Source organism: Vombatus ursinus, unplaced genomic scaffold (genome assembly GCF_900497805.2).
Source record: "Vombatus ursinus unplaced genomic scaffold, bare-nosed wombat genome assembly UNPS02000749.1, whole genome shotgun sequence".
Lineage (NCBI taxonomy): Eukaryota > Metazoa > Chordata > Mammalia > Diprotodontia > Vombatidae > Vombatus > Vombatus ursinus.
The window spans coordinates 25,735,774-25,755,118 of NW_020940527.1; the positions used below are offsets into that span (position 1 = coordinate 25,735,774).

A 19,345-nucleotide genomic window follows, 5' to 3' on the forward strand; every position below is an offset into this window, starting at 1 on the left:
GTGTGTGTGTGTGTGTGTGTGTGTGTGTGTGTGTGTGTGTGTGTGTGGTGCAAACTGTATATCCAATAGATAACTGCCAGGAAGATAGGCCACACTTCCCTGGGGAATTTGTAGCTTATACTCAAAAACCAAATAAAAGATGGTGGCAAGGCAGAGCCTCCTGAATTGAGAACAAGAGAGAGTAACAAGTAACAAAGAAAGTAATCCGTAGCATTTCATGAGCTCTCTTAATATATTTGGAGTTTATTCCCAAAGGGCCAACAAACAACACAGCAAAGACTTGCTTGGTTTCCTAACTAAGGAGCAGTTTAGTACCCTCTCAGTCAATAAAGCTAAAGTCCTATTTCCTTTCTTCCAATATCCAACAGGTTCCTCAGAAACAGGTTCAGTTCCTCCAGCCAGCCAGTAACTCTGACTAGGACTTCTGTGTAGCTCTCAGGAGAGGGAAATGATTCAGTGGGGGTGCCAGTCTTCTGCTCGTCCCCTCCACAAGACATCCTGGAGCAAACCCTCGCAGATCTTTGAGACAGAGCAATGTTTATTGGTTTCAGCTGAACTTGTAAAGGGGTTGCCCTAGCATAATCTTCCTATGGAAATAGTAACCTTGAATTTGCTTTTGAAATTACTTTTTCAGTGATAGAATATGCAGCGCTCTATCTTTCCATAAATCCAGATTGATCTTAAATGAGTGGAACGATGGTCCTAGATTACATGGCCTCTAATGATTTGGCTTGTTATGTCTGGGAAAAACCATCCTCAGTCTTTATTTATCGGAACAACTATCTGAACTGGAAAGAGTTATCTCCTAAAGTTCTAATGGAAAACCATTCCTCTTGCTCTCATTAATGTTGTATTTGCAATGGAGTCATGTTGACCTGCACCCAGACATTGTCTGATGCTCGACTGCTGAGATAAGGGCCTTGTGAGGCTGAAACCAGAACTGAGGGCCTGAAACACTGATGGATGAGAAAGTATGCTAGGCACCAGGCTCTGCATTTGTTTAGAGAAAAAGAGGTCATCAGGATATTAGGGGCAGGCAAGGAATGGAGAAGTCAGCCCGTCTCAGCGTGGGCTGAGTAGGATGCCCTACTGGCCAGTGACTATCATGAACCAGCAGGAGTTCATCATGAACAAGTTATGCCAGGCTACCCTCACTTCCTTTTTGGACAGAGTTACTAGAATGATAGATGAAGAGAACCCTACATACATAGCACACTCAGCTTTCAGTAAGGCATTTGACAGAGGGTCTCATGATTTCGTTGTGGTCAGGATGGAGATGTGTGGGGGTGGATTTGGAATTAGATGATCGATGGTCTCTGGTGGAATGCCACAGGGTTCTTCCCTTATCCTGGTTCTTTTCATTTTAATCAGTTATTTGGATGAAGGTATAGATGGAATATTCATGAAAATTGGTGGATAAAAAACCTGGGAGGGATAACTAAATAGGCAAAATGACAGACTTCATCAAACTACAGTGAAGAGCCAGAACTATTGGGATGAAACCTTAAAGGGTAAATATGAAGTTCCTTTACTTGGGGGGAAAAGAAATCAACCACAAAAGTATAGGATGGGTAAGATATGGCTAAACAATCATATGAAAAAAGTCTGAGTGAGATTTAGAAGACCACAACTCAAAATGAGTCAGTGGTGTGATGTGTTGTTACAGAAGCGTATGGCACGGTAGACAAGTGTCATACATCATGTCAGAAACACCCTTTGTCCAAATTCCCTTTCTGACACAAGGTGTGTGAGCGTGGGTACGTCCCTGGACCTCTGAGCTACAATTCCCTAATCTCCAGAGTGGAGGTAATCGATTCTGCATCAGAGGAATGTGGTGGCTAGCAATGACATCATTCATGTGACAGACCTGGCACTTTCAGGGGCTCTTCTAGTGTGCGAGAGTATCGTCATTGTGTGTCAAGGAGAAGAACTAGTCCAGTCCCAAGCCAGAGGAATGGAAGCATTGTTCTCAGAATGAGAAGGCTTTGTATGGTTTTGCTGTGCTTGGCCCTGGTTATAGCATATGGGGAGTGAATGACTGCTTCAGGTCTAGGCAGCACATTTTAGGAAGGATTTTGACAAACCAAAGTGCATCTAAAGGGGAACAGCCATGGGGGTGAGGAGATAGACACGCAACCATTCTCTGTGAGGATCAGTGGGAGAAAGGTGGGATGTTTAACCCAGAGAAAACTTCAGGGGGAAATGGTTATGGTCCTTATATGTTTGAAGCGCAGTCACGAGACAGAGGGATTAAGCTTATTTTGTTTGCCTCTAAAGGGCAGAACTCAGAATTGTGATACAAGTTGCAGAGAGGCACATTTGGGCTCATTATAAGGAGAATTTACTCATGAGGACAGCTCTCTAAGAGTGGAGTGGGCTGCCTTCCAAGGTAGCCAGTGTCCCAGTTCTGAAGGTGTTTGAGAGGAAGGTGAATGACCACCTGTCGAGGATATTATAGAAGGAATTTCTACTCAGGTTTGGGTTGGACTAGGTAACACCTGAGGTCCCTGCTAGCTCTTTGATTCCAGTGACTCCCCAGACATAGCATTTGCACCACACACACACACATATACACACACGGTGGAAGCACCAGCTGCATCACAGTAAGAATTTCTAGCTCAGCAGCTTCCCAACTGGATCTCCTCACTTTAGGCTCTCTCTCATCTACCTAATATATATTTTCCATATTGTGGGCAAAGATCATTGAATTTTGTTGGATCATCTCCTAATTTTAAAATGTCAGAATCCCAATATTGAGCTGTCACAGAAAATTTAGGGCATTTAGTGCCTGAATTTTCTGTGATAGTAAATGTTCTTCTCCACTCCCACCCCTATTTTCATGAAGTTTTTCACATGCACTCCAGCCTTACTTAGTCTCCCTTTCCTTAGCATGTTGACAATACTTATGATTGCACCACACAATTTCAGATTTAATTGTCTTACCTTGTTCATTTTTTTTTCATTTTGTGTTAAATCAACAAATAAATTGTAAGCTCTTTGAGGGCAGGTCTTTTATGCTTAGTAAGCACAGATAGACCTTCATTTTATTGATTCTCCTTTCTTCCCCTGGAATTTTAGAAAATAGGATGTGGCTCACATTTTTAAAAAAAAGTAAAGGAGTTGGTTAGAAGGTGAGAGTAATTAAAACGGGATAGTGGTGGTTGGGAAAAAGGATGTTTTTCATAGGATCTGTTTGAGCTCATGAAAATTTGGGTGGGCTGATAAAAGCTTTTTCAAACATATCTGCAAAGCTGCTTTCCTTTCCTCTAGCTGTCCTATGACGATAGCAAGCCTCTACCTGTTTCCTGTGGTTGTCACCCTGCTCTTCTGTAAGCTGTCACCATGACCCTGACAAAAGGCTCCTTCACCTACTCCAGCGGGGAAGAATATCGTGGCGAGTGGAAGGAGGGTGAGAAGGGCGTTGGAGGTCTCCAGACATGAGAACTCCTTTCTGGATGAAGGGAAAATATATTAGAGTATTTGAATCCAACTTTGCTGGGTCTTCTTTCTCCCTAGCATCTTTCCCTTGCATTATATCTATATGAGTAAAAGAGGAAACATGCAATGTTAGTCTTCCTAATCAACCCACACCCTACCCTTTTTGCAAAATTTGGATTGGTTCAACATTTTTCAGTGATGCTACTTAGGTATTTTTTTTAATGTTAATGAATAGGTCCTCCCTTTGTATCTATATGAGTAAAACAAAACTAAGTATTTTAAAAGCACAAGAATTAACCATATCATGGATTCAACCTAAATTATTCTGGTAACATACAACTGGAAGAATAGATTCTACATATCCCCTTGTTTGGCCTCATTCCTTTTGTGGCAGACTAGGATCGATTTCACGTTACTGCAACTGAAACATTCCATTATGGAAGCTTGACTGAGTACATGACCTGGAGGAGTAATGTCGACTTCCTTGCCTCATCTCATTCCAAGTCTTTTTCCTTCTCTCCCAAGTTCTGTCTGCCCGTTGTCATGCCCTCCAAGAACTCACATGTAACTTCTGGGTAGCCCCAGGAAATTACAATTTCTTCATCCCTAAAATAAACTCCATTCTCCGTTGTCTCAAGAGCATTATTGTTCACCCAGCATCTTGCTTTGTTTCCTGGCCAATTCAGTGGGCAAATAGAGCACCCTAGAAGATGTAAAATCTTAGCCAATGCCGTAAGAGTCGATCTTTTTTGTCCTGCATCTTTCACGCTGCTGAGGGGCAGTTTTTAGTTTCTAGATTTTTCACTTTTGCATGTGAAGAGAATCCAAACCAGTTGGTTGTAAATGAAGGAGGGGAAGTCCCAGGAAGTCTCATTGCCTTCACAGTGGCAGCTTTGGTGCTTTGTTTTTCTAGCTCTTTCAGCACCAGAATGCTAAGCTGTACTGATGTCACTAACTTCTCCTCTTTTTATTTTTTAGGATAACTCTTTCCTCTTTGAGTCGGTGGTCTGTAAGGGAAGGGATGATGGGTGCTTGAGAAGGTGCCCAGGAGCTACCCCATTCCAGCCTGACACCTGTCCTTTTCTTTGCTTAGGCCGCAGGCATGGCATTGGTCAACTGATGTTTGCAGATGGCGGCACCTACCTGGGTCATTTTGAGAATGGGCTCTTTAATGGCTTCGGGGTACTGACTTTCTCAGATGGCTCAAGGTGGGTACTTGGTCCTCTCCCCTCTCAGCCTTAGACTGGGGAGGCTCCAGTTTACAAATGGGATGACAATAAACAGTTTGCTAACTGAGCCAGTCTCAGTCCCTGCAGATCCTGCCCCCAAAGAGTGTGGGCATCTCTCTTGACTGATCTTAAACATTTCAAGATCTGGAAGCTTTTCTGAAGTGGCCAGAAGGAAAGTGACCTTTTGACTCTTATTCTCCATCACTTTCCATCTTGCATTTTCCTTTTATGTTCCCTTCTTTCCCTTCCTGGGCTATGTCACAATCAATAACTCTGGTTGAATATGGTTGGAGCTCGGAAACAGGTGGAATCACATTCCACATGTTCGCTCACCCCCAGCTTGGAGCCTCTCCTTAAAAGGCTAATCTTGGTGTCTCTCTCTCTGAAGATACGAAGGAGAGTTTGCCCAAGGAAAGTTCAACGGTGTTGGGGTTTTCATTCGCCATGACAACATGACTTTTGAGGGAGAATTCAAGAGTGGCAGAGTAGATGGCTTTGGTGAGTAACAGCCACAGGTGGATTGCTCTTTCAATTCATCTAGTCAGGGCTGGGCCTTCCTCTTGTTCCAAGCAGTTAGACTGTTGAGCATGAAGAAGTGGGAGGCTGTCTGTTAGTAGAGCCTCTCCCTGTTTACTCACTGATGCCTAAGAACCCCATCTTTTCCCTCCACGGTTCTCGTCAAGGTGATGATAACAATCTCTTATAGGCCTGTAAAGCATTTTTCAACTTCTCTGAATTGGATTTGAACTGAGACCTTTGAGTAGCTTCCTATAATGATGTCTCTAATTGTTTTTCCTCTTTTATCTTAACCAACAGGCCTGTTGACTTTTCCTGATGGTTCTCATGGAGTTCCTCGAAATGAAGGTCTGTTTGAGAATAATAAGTTGCTACGGCGAGAAAAGTGTCCTGCAGTGATCCAGAGAGCACAGAGGGCTTCCGAGTCAGCCCGGAACCTCCCAGCTTGACAGGGTACCATGGCTCTGCCAGAAGGAGCAGTTGGGCAGACCAGCCACCTCTGTTCATTCACTGCAGGTGAAGGAATGAACCAGACCCAAGATTCTTTGAGTTATGAACACCAAACAGTTGCCTTTTGACACATCCCCTTTGCCTGCCAATCAAAAGTTAGATTGTGGATTGGGGCCATTTACAGGCCCTCCAACAGCTCTGACTTGCCAGACAGGGAGCAGCTGATTTCAGTTTTGCCTTGGCCCTGCCCCTTCTCTGCCGCTGCTTGGACGAACTGCCTTTTTTCACACCCTGGGACTCTCCATCCCTAAATCCCTGCACTGCCCCCAGCCTTGCTGCCTTCTACTCCAGCCTGGGTCCATGGTCACCTGCAGTGTAATGGGGGGGGTGATCCAGCAGCCTCCCCTCACCAGAGGCCCATGCCTTGGGCTTCCTGGGGGAGGGAAGATGATGGACTATCTAGGGGGTCAGGGAAAGAAGGCATACAGCAGGCATTTAAAAGCCTAGGCTGGAGACTTTTTCTTACGTTACCTTCTTATTTGGTTACTGTTTGGAATTAGGGCTCCAGGTCTGTTACGTGAGCTGGCCAGGATGATCTTGAACTCCTCTTTCTCAGTCTTTGGGTGCTGTGATGAGTCTTCATGTGTCCTTGACTTTACTGTGTAACTCCATTACACGAAAGGACTCCATTTATGCATCTCATCTTTATGTACCTTCATTGCTGTTCTTATATGGGTAAAAAAGTGATACAGAACTATAATCTTAAACTCGTGTGTAGAGCAGAGGACAGGAACCTCCAGACCCACTAATAATGTGTGAAAGCCAGGATTGATTTCATCTTTCTTAAGACTGGAAAGGGACTGGTTAGGCAGGAGTCTTCCTTGTGGACCACCTGGCCAGAGCACTATCAGCTCCCTGGAATTTAGACAGAGGTGGATGCAGATCAGTCAGGAATACGTTGAGCTAAAAACTACTTGATGGACCAAATCCAGGTCACCATAACTCTTTCACTACCAGCCCTGGACATTAGACCTGGAGATGAAAACTCTACTCATCAGCATCACACAGAGCTCATTCTGAGACTTTGAACACACCATACTCCCCATTATTCTCACATCGAATGTTTCATGTGCAGCAGATTTTGGTGGAAATACTAGCAGTGTGCCTCTATCATCTCTGGATTGTACTGTTGAAATAAAAGTGTTTATAAGGAATCAATGCTTCTTCCAAACTGCCAATATTTAGTTCTCTTGCTTTTGATCCTTACTTTTTTCTTTGTAGCTGTGACTAGATCAGTAGAGCCCCATTTGCTGTTTCCAAGGGCCAGTAATAAATCGAGATTCAAGATGTCCCTCACTAAGCCTCTTGGCCTAGTTCCCTCAACTTATTTTGGGCTTTCCATTACCCGCTCACCTGGCCTTGAGAGTACTTATGGCTTTCTCCTCCATGCCATCATTAGGGCCTCTTGTAAGTGCTGAAACAGAGTGGACCTCAAGAACTGCCATGGTGGGCTCGGCTGGGTAAAGGCCTCTTGGCATCCACGAGGGAAACTGATAGGGGTGAGGGTAGGGGCAGATCAGGACCCAATTTGCTTCTGTGTAGTTTAGCTGTCTTTGTAAATAGTATCACAGTACAGGGGATTATTGAAGTTCCAAAGCAATGGTTTTACCAATCAAAGGCAGCGCCAGACATAAGACTGGCGGAGTCTCAGTTTCCGGTTCCCCTCTCTGATGTCTAAAGATGGCTTCAGTAGCATTTGTCCACCAGGTGGCGCTGTGTGCTTGCAGTTGATGAGGCTGATGGGACCCTGGAACACAAACCTGAGATCACGGCCTCATCCCACCGGCCAAATGCAGGGAATGCATAGATTAAATGGGTGCTGTTGAGTTATAGAGTACTGAGATACTGGGGGGAAGGGAAGAAGCATTTGTTAAGTGCCTACTGTGTGCCAGGCACTGTGCTTAAAGCTTGACAAATACTGATCCAGGCAAGGTGGCTGGCTGGGTGATGGGGGTGGGGGTGGAGTACAGTTAATGGTAATGGCTTTGTCTTTGTGCATCTCTCAGCATTTCCGCTCTAGGTTTTCTTCCCACCTACTTCCACCAGTGGGCAGAAGCCTCCCCTACCTATGTCCTGGACCAAACAGCAGAGACTGGAGCTCTTCCCAAGGCTGAGCAGCCTCTGTTTCTTCCTCTCAGGCTTCTTTATTCCAGCCCAGAATACGACATTCCTCTCACCCCAACTCCCACCTTCCCTTCTGGATACTGAGGTCATAGGAAAAAGGCTGGAGCAGAGACCAAAGTAGCAAAAAGCAGCTTTTCCTAACTGGGGACTCTGAAACAGATAGGAGGTTTGTAGTGTGGGGGAACGAGGTGGTCCTGATGCTACCGCTTGCCTGGCCAGTACTGTCTGGTGGAGGAGGAGGGGCCTGGAGACGTAATAACAGCTCACATTTATGTGGTGTCTTTTTAAGGTTTGTGAAGCCACTTCATATGTATGTTATTTGATCCTCACAACAACCCTGTGAGGTAGGTGATTTTTAGCCCCATTTCACAGATGGGAAAACTGAGGTTGAGAAAGGTTGAATCACATCCTTAGGGGATGGGGTATGGGAAAGAATGGGAGTAGGCAAAGGGATGGCACCATAGCTCCCCCTGACCTCCACTGTATCCTTAAGGCTATGGGTATAGGAGTGGAGGCCAACTAGAGACCTGGCAGGGGAAGGCCGTGCCCTGCACCTGGCTCTTCATAGCCAGCCATTGGTAGTGAAATCCAAGTGTAGCTTCGCTTCTTCATCGGGGCTCAGGGTACTCAGCGGGGCACGACAAGGACCTCCATAGTAGCCAAACCAGTCCATGGTTTTCTTCAGCCCTGGGATCCCAAAGCGTCGAGTTACCTGAGAGGAAATGTCAGAGGTAGTCTCTAGCTTTATCCTAGGCCCAAACACATAACACCCCTCAAAGTTAAGGCTCCCACCTCTCCTCCTAAGTGTAGAATAAAAAACTTCTAAAGACTGCAGCACCCAGGGGGACGTCTAGGACCACAGCTTCAAGTACTGAGAGATATGGGGTCATTACTAGTGAGTGACAGGAAAGGATTATAGGACTGTAGGATCTGTTGAATAGGGAAAGATGGAGAGGTTTTTTTTCACATATTTTTTAATCTGGAAGAGACCAGAAATCCTTTCATCTAACCCCTTTTCATGTCAGTGAGGAAAGGCAATGAAGCGGCTTGTCCAAGGTTTCACGGCAGAATATTAGTGAGAAGTGGGAAGGAGAGGTAGATTCCTCTTATTTCTAGCCCCTACCTGATGCTGCTTCTCATCACCTTAGCTCTAGGATGTACAAAAACCCAGCTAGGATTAGAGATCAGAGCACGGCCCCTTGGGAAAGTGTCCAAACTCTTGGACTTGTCCTGTGGATCCCTGGAGCCTCCCTTATCAGCTGAGGCCTGGAATGCACACAATAGTCAGGCCAGGAGGGCTGAAGCAAGGAAGGAGAAGGGCTTTTGAGGTAGAGCAGGGATATCTCCGAGGAGGTAACTTGCTGGCCTCAGGTTCCCTACTTCAATAACCTCAAACCACTCCCTAAGACCCAACTTCCCTTTTTCCTCCTCATCACCCTCAACTCCCCCAGCTTCTCCCCGACCTGCACTCAAAACCTTGGTGTTCTTCACTGCACAAAGAAAGCCTTTTCTGTAAGGGGTTAAAAACAAAAAACCCTTCTTTTGTGTCATGAGTAACCATCCACTAGAGGACAGCATTCCTTAGCAATCACGGAGGTGGCGCTCCCAAGTCCAGGGATCTTAGGGGCCGAAATCAGCCCTTTACACTCTTCCTGGGGCAGGATGACAGAGTGAGATGGTGAGGAGGAGGGAAAGAGGCCCGGTGGCAGAAAACTTAATAGCCTGTCCCCAAAACCCATGAGTCGCTGAAAAACTCTTGAAGACCCCCTACAGAGCCCCTAAGAGACTTGGGAAGAAGGTAGGTTAGATGCTTGGGTGAAGGCCATGGAAACTCCTAAATATAGCTGTGGGGCAGAAGTCTGGCAGAGGGGTGGGAAGGAGGGAGGACATCGTGTACAATGTGGCAAGGCAATCTGCTGAGATCAAACTGCACTTAGGGTAGCTGAGACCACAGCACAGGCTGCAGACAGGTGGCCCTGGAATTCCTGTGCCTGTGTCCAGGGCTGACGCAGGAGAGAAGGGAATCTCCTGTGAGACAGGAGGCTGGTGGTGCCAGCACACCCAGAATTGGGATGGCAGCAAGGCAGTTCATCCCTTCATAATAATGACAGAGACACTATCTGATTCTTCTCCGGTGTCATTCTCCCCCCTCTTTGTAGCATATACCCCAAGAGCTCGAAAAGAATATTCCTGTTTTAAGCCTGGCTACAGACAGCTTCTGGGTGTGGTATTTGTATGTCCATGTTGGTTTGCCTCTCTCTGTCTGCCCCTCTCTATCAATCGCTCTCTCTGTGTCCTCTCTTTTTCCATAGAACAGATGTGTGGGTGAGTAGGGGGCACAGGAGCAGGTCGCCCAGCCTCACAGAGGAATGTCTAATGTGCAGGGGCAGCATGTACCCGATGGGGCTTAACTGGAGGGGCTTCATCTTACATACTGTTATATCCTATTTATAACCCATAGGAAGTTCTATATCCTGGGAGTTCTCCCCAGCTGTCACTTCCTTAAGTCTGGATTCTTGTCCTTCTTTGTGTCCCATTATAAGGGCCAAAAAACAAGAGAAACCAGGCCTACCCATCCCCTAGATCCATAAAAAGCCCAAAGGAAGGAACATTTAGGGGGGAATGACTCAAGGGGATGAAACTATCCCTTTAGGCCCTGGAGACCATCTTAAGGATATTTCTAATCTCACCTCAGCTCTGTGTTTGAGACCGAGTTGGTGCCCCAGAAACTGACCCAAGACAACACAATTTGTTCTATATCTGGACTAAACATCTATGTCTAAGCTTATCATAAGATTGTGTAATAAGAGGATGCACATCAGGAAGGGAGAGAATGACAATGGAGAGGAATAAGATTGCTTCTCCAAGTGCCGTTATTAGGAAGGAAAGAACTCCTGCCTCGCTGTCATCCCAATTCTGGATGGGATGACATCCACTGCCAACACCCAGCCTCCTGACTCACAGGAGAGGCCCTCGTCTCCTATGTCAGCCCCGGACATAGGCACAGGAATTCCAGGACCAGCCTAGACAATGCTCTCAGCCACCCTCTATACTGTCTGATCTCAGAGTTGGGATGCCATCCTTATGGTGCTCTTTCTGAAAATAAAGAGATCAATTGAGAAGCTGATTAAGTTCCTGCTGTCTTTCCCATTCAGAGGCCCAGAATGGCTGTGAACATGCATGAAGGGAAGAGGATCCCTTTATAGGGAGCTCACCGCAGTATTGGGTTCAATGAGGCGATGCTGCAAGGCCTGGGCATCTTCCCACTGCCCAGTGAGGCAGAGTCGCTCCAGCTGGCACACCTGTGCTCCCAGGACATTGGCCAAAGCACAGATACCCCCAACAGCTCCTGCCACCAGAGCCAGAAATAAAACTTAGAACACAACCACAGCCTGTGCTCTCCCCAACCCTTCACTCATCCCACCCCCACATATGACCCAAAGAAGCCCTGAATCCTGAAAGGGGAGCTTCCTTTCTCCTAAGAGACTTAGGATCCTAACACTTTAGATCTGGAAAGGACCCTAGAGATCAGCATTTAGTACCATCCTATTTTGCAGAAGAGAATACTGAGGCTTGGAGAAGCAAAGTGACCCAGGTCTCCAAATTCCCAGGAATCTTGTCCCTAAACCACATTGCAGCATACCAGTAAGTATGACTGTTTTGGGACTCAAGTCAACCACATGCCCAATGCAGATACGCATGGTGAGAAAGCAGAGTCATCCTGGCATTGATTACCAAGCACAGAAAAAGTTGGAACTTTGTGACCACAGAATATAGATTACCAACGAGAAAAGTTGTCATACATGGGGAAACAGATTCCAAAGATGCTATTTAGAGGAGTTTGGTGGGCAGCAAGAAATTCGAACTATGGTGTTGACTGGTTAGAAGTCCTTCTCCCTCTCTGTACCCAGGGGAGCTAGGAGGGATGATTCAGATGAATCAAGGTCCTATCTGCCAGCTAAGGTTCCTTTTCTGTGACCCCCAACCCCAGGAGACCCAGATCAGCAGCAGGGAAGAAGCCTTACTCTTTTATCACTTTAGTTCCCGAAGGAATCTAAACTATTTAGAGAAGAAACTGAGGCACAGGCAGAAACTGGGTCTAGGTCTAGAGAGAAAGAGCAGTATAATAAACTTAGGAATGAGGTGTCTGGGGACAAGGCCTTGAGCTCCTTTCTGAGAGCAAGAAGGAGTCTTACAAATTATATAAGTCCAGCCTCCCACCACCTCTCCCTTCTCTTTAGAGACTGGGAAGAGAATTGCCAAGTCATGATCCAGTGGAAGCCCAGGGAGACCTAGTATCTCCTAAGGCTAGTAACCAGATCGTTCTTTCTATAAGCCCTTGGAATCTAGAGCCCTGGGCCACTGTGGTTGGAGGTGGACCTCCTCATCCTCCATGTGTGCCTCTGTCTTTCAGGGACTATGATGTATACACTGGGGTATAGTTGATAAGAAAAGTGCACTTAAGTGGCAGCTAGGTAACGCAGTGGAGAGAGCACCAGCCCTGAAGTCAGGAGGACCTGAGTTCAAATGTGGCCTCAGACACTTGATACTTCCTAGCTGTGTGACCTTGGGCAAGTCACTTAACCCCGATTGCCTCACCAAAAAGCGGGAGCAAGAAGGAAAGAAAAAGAAAAGTGCACTTAGAAATGGGAAGACTAGCTGGGTGACCCTGCGTGAGTCAATGAACCTCTTGAAGCCTCAGTTTCTGTAAAATGGGGAGAAGAGTGAGCCCATAACCGTGATAGTAAGTGGGTCAAATGTGAAGTTGTGCTTTGAAACTCTCAAGCCTGTACAAAGATGAGCTATTCCTATTAGTATTGACCCCAAAAGAATAACTGTCTTTTATGTAGTACTTTTAAAGTCTGCAAAGAATTTTAAATACATAATCAAGTTTGAACCTCAAGACAACCCTATGAGGTAAGAGGAGAGGATTAATGAGAACAAGCATTTATATAACACCTATTATCCAGGCACTGTGCTAACTGCTTAAGAAATATCTATGTAATGCTCACAACAATCCTGCCAGGAAGGTGCTTTTTATGTCTATTTTACAGTTAAGGAAACTGAGGCAGACAAAGGTTAAATGACTTGCACAGGGTCATCCAGCTAGTAAATGTCCAAGGCTGGATTTGAACTCAGGTCTTCCTAACTCCAGGCCCAGCACCCTAACCATTATATCCAAGGTAAGTATGAAGTTATTGCCATCTTCATTTTACCAGTGAAGAAATGGACTCTCAAAGAGGTAAATTGATTTGCCCAAGGCCCCACAGCTAGTAGGGATTAGAAGAATGAGTCAGAGTATTTGAACCTAGATCTTCCTCACTCCAAGTCCAATCAACAACTCAGCTGACCATTTAAGGGACTCTGGCCTCCGGCAAAATAACACAAACAGAGCAAGAAACCCAAAATTCCTTTCCATTCAACCTCTGGGTCAATCCAGCTGCCTCTGTATGAGTCATTCTACACTCAGAGATAGGTAAAGAAAGTGACCTGTAGGGGAGAGGCTCAGGGCCACTGTCCCATGTGAATGATTTACAAGGTGAGATTAGAGGAGCTAAATCTGTCTCAAAACAGGGAGCCTGGGACATTAGAACAGGCCCTAGGTGTCCCCACAACATGCAAGGCATTTTTTGCCCCAGAGTGCAAGGCAGCCAAACAAAACTGGGTGCCAAATGTTCACAAAGGTCAACCTCCTGGCAACCTTCCCGAGGCTTCAAAGTGACAAGGTTGGCTACCCCATCTCCTCCCTCTCTGCTCCATTTTCAGACCTGCTCAGCCCTGTTTGGTCACTTTCGACAATTTCCAGTTGTTTCTTTTCTGACACTATCTTTTTCTTAGAAGTAGCTAGGTGGCACAGTGAATGCTGGGCCTAGAGTCAGGAAGACCTGAGTTTAAATCCAGCCTCGGACATTAGCTGGGTGACCCTGGAAGAATCATTTCACCTCTGTGTGCCTCAGTTTCCTCAACTGTTAAGTGTTGTTGTGAGGATGAAATGAGAAAATACTTATAAAGCATTTAGCACAGTGCCTAGCATACAGTAGGTGCTTGATACATGCTTGCTTCCTTCTTGCCTGCTTGTCTCTGTATGTAGATTCCAAATATATGACAAAGTATCGAAGTGGAAACTCCAGAGTCTGGAGGGGCTGACCCACCTATGGCATAACTGGCCAACAGGAAACCAGCAGATCCTGCCAACACCTGAAAATCTTGTTTTTTTGTTTTGTGAACGATCAAGCCCACTCGGGTCACCTGCAATATTAGATACAGCAACAGATCAGAGACTAGAAAAGCTCTGGACACAAACAGGGCAAGGGCTAGGGCTAGGAAAGCATCATTACCTGAAGACTCAAGAGCCTAGACAAGGTAAGAAAGAGAGAAACCATAGAAACCTAGGACTGGGGATTGGGGAAATATGAGGCTGGGACACATAGCCTTTGGGGAATCATTGGATCATAGATTTAGAGCTGGAAGGGACCTTTGAGGTAATTTGATCCAATCCCCCCTCTCCATTTTGCGAATGAGGAAACTGAGACCCAGAAAAGTTCAATGATTTGCATAAGATTACACAGATAGTAAATAACAGAAATAGGATTTAAATGTGGGTCCCATGGCTCCAAATTCAGACATCTTTCTATAATAAACCACAGTCTTACTAATTATCTGTTCTCAGTGAACTTACCTGTGCCAGTAGGGCATGAATGGGTGTGATCCCTGGGGATTCAATTCAATTCAACACATTTACTGAGTAGAAACCACAGTGCTAGGTGCTGAGGTAGAAAGATTAGCTCCTTGGAACTCAAAGTTTTAAAAATGAATGTTAAAAAAATTTTTTACGTGTAACTAGGGAAAAATAAAATACTTAATAAATTCAAATTTTTTTTTAAATTAAAAATAAAGATTAGCTCCTCCTAAAGTTTATAGTCTACTAGGGGAGTTTATAGTTTATATATGACTGAGTAACTACTTACAAAAAGATGTATGATAAGTTTAAGAGAAGTGTCAACAAAGTATAATTTGAGATATTTGAGGGGAGAAAGGCCTTAAGTAATAACTTTGGGAGAATGAGGACAGTGGGAGAGCAGAGATGGCATGTGGGATGTACTTTAAAAAGATTCAACAGGCAAAGAGAAGAGTGATCATCCAAGGGGCCCTGGGAACTGACTAGACTCACATCTCCTCCACTCTCCTTAATGCCCACAATGTTTGGGTGCTGAGATAAGGTGACCACGGCATCCACAGGTAGATCTAATCCCGTGTTAGCTGGGACATTATACAGCACCACTGGGATTGGGGACAGATCAGCCACCTGAAAGGTACAAAGAGGAGAGGCCATAAGCAAGCACCTGCCCCAGGCCTGTGCAACCCAAGCTACATTGTGGCCTCCTGCCTCCTGCCTTGGATTTCACAAGTCACCTGAGCCTTAACTACAGGTAGCCATTCTATTCATTCCAATTGGAAGCACCTCTAGGACATATAGACTTCATCTTTCTCCAGAAGAACCCACCTAATGTTCAATTATTTAAGCTAAATTCTCCCTTTTTCTCCTTCCCAATCCAACCTCTGCCCCATCCTCTGGGCCTATCATCTTTGACCATCATGCCCTGAGACTTGAAACACCTTGGTGTAGTGGTAGATCAGGGCTGTACTGGTCATCCTGCCTCGATAGTAGCATGGTGTCACCACTAGGGCAGCATCAGCTCCAACCTGGGCCATGCTGACAGTCATCTCCACCGTGGCTTGAGTGGCTGTAGGATGAAAAAGGCAATTTTGGGAGTAGCAAAAGCAAGACATGGTAGGATCACAGATTTATACCTGGTAAGCTCTTATACCTTGAAAGAACATCTAGTCAACTTCATCATTCTACAGATGAAGAAACTGAGACCCAGAGAAGTTAAGGAACTTCCCCAAGGTCATGCAACTAGTGAATAACTATGGTGAGATTCAAACTCAAATCCAGTGTTCTTTTCACTTTCCTGGCCCCAAAACAAGACTTTGGAGCAAGGATAGTTTTAGGATAGACAAAGAACTGGGATATCTCAGAAAGGAACTTATGTCCCACCAACCTCTGCCCCACCCAAGGATCGCCAAGCACATGGCTTCTTACACTCGCAGCCCGAGCCGGCTATTAAGAGCTTGTCCTTGGGCATCACTTGTCGAACTCGGCTTACCACCTCCAGTCGCTCAATGCTCGTCAGGTAGGGGAACTCGCCACTGGAGCCCTGCACCACAAAGCCTGCAACAAAGGGCCCATTACCAGAGGGAGTGAGCATGGTGAAGGAGGAGGACCCATGGCCTTGGAGCTGACAGACTTGGGTTCAAGTTCTAGCCCCGACACTTACTAGTTATACTATCTCTAGTAAATCACTTTACCTCCCTGAGATTCAATTTCCTCTTTAAAATAAGGATCACAGAATCAGCTCTCGAGCCAGAAAAGACCTCAGAAGTCATCTAATCCAGCTTCCTTTCACAGATGAGAAAACCAAGGCTCAGAGATGTTAGGGCACTTGTCCATGGTCACACAAGGAGTGAATGATGGAATCTGCATATGAACCCAGGTTCCTGACTCCAAATTGAGCACATTTTTCATTGTATTATAGCAATACATTCATTACCTACCAGGACTTTAATGAGGTAAAATTCTGGGAGTTTCTTCTCAGTTTAATTCAATTCAGTTTAATGAACATTCATGAAGCACCTAATCTGTATAAGGCAGAATAGTGGGCACAGATAAAAATGAAATAGATCCTGCCCTCAAGAAGCTGACACTCTACTTACATTCTATCCCAAAGAGTGAAAATCTAAGCACTCATTGTTACAACCATGGTCGTTCCCCTGAGTTTTCTGATTCTGGTCACCCAGTCTGTGGGACATTGTTGTTATTGTTGTTGTTGTTGGGTTATTTCAGTCATATCCAACTCTTCATGACCCCATTTAAGGTTTTCTTGTCAAAAATACTGGAGGGGTTTGCTATTTCCTTTTCCAGTTCATTTTATAGACAAGGAACTGAGGTAAACAGGGTTAAGTGACTTACCCAGGGTCACACAGCTAGGAAATGTCTGAGGCCAGATTTGAGTTCTGGAAGATGAGTCTTCCTGACTGCAAGCCTGGCACTCTATCCACTGCACCACCTAACTGCCCTCCTAGGGATATTAGTCTGTTCAAATGGATACTCTAGCTCACACTGGGTTGGGCAGCAACATGGCAAACACTCACTCTTACAGGGAGTGGTGCCATTAATCTCACAAGGTCATTGGTTCATTTGAGCATTGCAGCTACAAGAACCAGGTTAAGAGAGGTGTGTGTGTATGTGTGTGTGTGTGTGTGTGCCAGGAAAGAATACATAAACAATTATGATGATTTACCATACACCAAGCATGCCGAAGGGGCTAGAAATTGGATAGATCAGAAACCTTGGATTCACAATCTCTCTTCCATAAATAGGAAATATGAGAAGGTGGCCAATATAGGCCAAGCTGCCCAGAGGCCAGAGTTTGCCTCAGGCAATAGTGTGAAATAAACAAAAATTATATTCATTATTTTTCTTTCCTGCCCCATTCTTCATTATCCCTAGAGACCCAGATTTCTATGACTTGCCCATCCTTAGTCCCCTACTTGCCAAGGGTCTGTCCTCAGTATGCCCCATGATGTCCCCAGGGTCATTCAATTTATTGGTACCATACTCTTAAAACATTCTCCTGTATCAATAGTAACTTCAAATATTGGAATGACGTAGCAGCTCTTGGACAGAGACAGTGAGTGTGTCTACCGAGAGTTATTAAGAATATATTTGCTGACTGCTGTAATATAGCCAAAAAGTTATTCACTGTGACCAAGTGAGATTCATACAAGGGATGCAAGGATGGATAAATATTAGGAAAACAATTAATATATTCAGTCATATTAAAAAAACCACATGATTATATCAATAGATACAGAAAAAGTCTTTGACAAAAGTACAATATTCATTTAGGCTAAAAACCCTATGAAGCATAGGCATAGAAAAACCATTTTTAATATGATAAAAAGCATTATTTTCAATGGAAAAAATACTAGAAACTTTTCCAGTGAATGTAGTGGTGAAACAAACGTACTACCTTTTCTCACTGTTGCTACTCACAGCTCTAAAATACTAGGGATAGAAATAAGATATATAAGATAAATAAGAGTAAGAAACTAAAGGTATAACTATTGGCAGAGGCAACAGAAATCATTCCCATTTGCTGAGAACATCAAGATTTACTTAGAAAACCCCAGAAAATCATTAAAGAAACAAATCCAGATAAACAACTTCAGTAAAGCAGTAGGATGCAAAATAGATTTACAAAAATAATAGCAATTCTAGATAGCAATGACAAAATCCACAAAGAAGTAATAGAAAAAGAAATCCCATTCAAAAGAACTAGAAATATCATCAAATATCTGGGCATCAATCAACAAAGATATATAAACTCTTTAAAGAATAAAGAATGACAAATAATTGGATGTATATTCATTGCTCGTGGTTAGGATGTGCTGATATAATAAAAATTACAAAATTGCCTAAATTAATTTACAAATTTATTGTCATGTCAATCTACTGCTTCATAAAGCAATATTTTATAGACCAAAACAAAATGCTAACAAAAATAATTTCAAGGATAAAAGGCCAAGAATCTCTTGGAAAATAATGAAAAAAGTAGAAATGAAGCAGAAATAACATTTCCGTGGTCAAAGGATATGAACAGGCAGTTTTCAGATGAAGAAATAAAAACTATCTATAGTCATATAAAAATGATATAAATCACTATTAATTAGAGAAATGCAAATTAAAACAATTCAGAGGTACCACCTCACACCTATCAGATTAGCTAATATGACAGAAAAAGAAAATGATAAATGTTGGAGAAGATGTGGGAAAATTGGAACACCGATACATTGTTGGTGGAGTTCTGAACTGATCCAACCATTTTGGAGAGCAATTTGGAACTATGCCCAAAGGGCTATAAAACTGTGCATACCCTTTGACCTAGCAATACCACTTCTAGGTCTATATCTCAAAGAGATCATAAAAACGGGAAAAGGACCCACATGTACAAAAATATTTATATCAGTTCTTTCTGCGGTGGCAAAGAATTGGAAATTGAGGGGATGCCCATCAATTGGGGAATGGCTGAACAAATTGTGGTATATGAATGTAATGGAATATTACTGTGCCACAAGAAATTATGAGGGACAGCTAGGTGGCACAATGGATAGAGCTCTGGCCTTGGAGTCAGGATGACCTGAGTTCAAATATGGCCTCAGACACTTGACACTTACTAGCTGTGTGACCCTGGGCAAGTCATTTAACCCCATTGCCTAGCCAAAAAATAAAAATAAAAATAAAAATAAATAAATGATGAGCAGGCAGACTTCAGAATAACCTGGAAAGACTTGTATGGTCTGATGCTGAGTGAAGGGGGCAGAACCAGGAGAACATTGTACACAATAACAGTCACGTTGTGCAATGACTAATATTGATAAACTTAACCCTTCTCAGCAATACAAGG

At 44.2% G+C, this 19,345-nt stretch overlaps 2 protein-coding genes across 4 annotated transcripts in view; one reads left to right on the forward strand and one right to left on the reverse strand.

Annotated features, from left to right (window-relative positions):
- The window catches only part of MORN4 (MORN repeat containing 4), a 10,406-nt gene extending 3,555 nt beyond the window's left edge, over positions 1-6,851 (forward strand). For all 3 annotated transcript variants that reach the window (XM_027861182.1, XM_027861200.1, XM_027861191.1), the window contains 4 exons: positions 3,271-3,409; positions 4,532-4,646; positions 5,056-5,165; positions 5,484-6,851. In XM_027861182.1, the coding sequence (XP_027716983.1) occupies positions 3,343-3,409; positions 4,532-4,646; positions 5,056-5,165; positions 5,484-5,632 (441 nt within the window). In that variant the 5' untranslated portion in view covers positions 3,271-3,342 and the 3' untranslated portion in view covers positions 5,633-6,851. The remainder of the gene's footprint in view (positions 1-3,270; positions 3,410-4,531; positions 4,647-5,055; positions 5,166-5,483) is intronic.
- Positions 6,852-8,137: 1,286 nt separating this feature from the next.
- The window catches only part of HOGA1 (4-hydroxy-2-oxoglutarate aldolase 1), a 36,374-nt gene continuing 25,166 nt past the window's right edge, over positions 8,138-19,345 (reverse strand). The window contains exons 2-7 of the mRNA XM_027860912.1: positions 15,922-16,050; positions 15,435-15,562; positions 14,989-15,123; positions 13,970-14,066; positions 11,033-11,166; positions 8,138-8,529 (exon numbers count right to left, since the gene is read on the reverse strand). Coding sequence (XP_027716713.1) covers positions 8,380-8,529; positions 11,033-11,166; positions 13,970-14,066; positions 14,989-15,123; positions 15,435-15,562; positions 15,922-16,050 — 773 coding nt within the window. The 3' untranslated portion in view covers positions 8,138-8,379. The remainder of the gene's footprint in view (positions 8,530-11,032; positions 11,167-13,969; positions 14,067-14,988; positions 15,124-15,434; positions 15,563-15,921; positions 16,051-19,345) is intronic.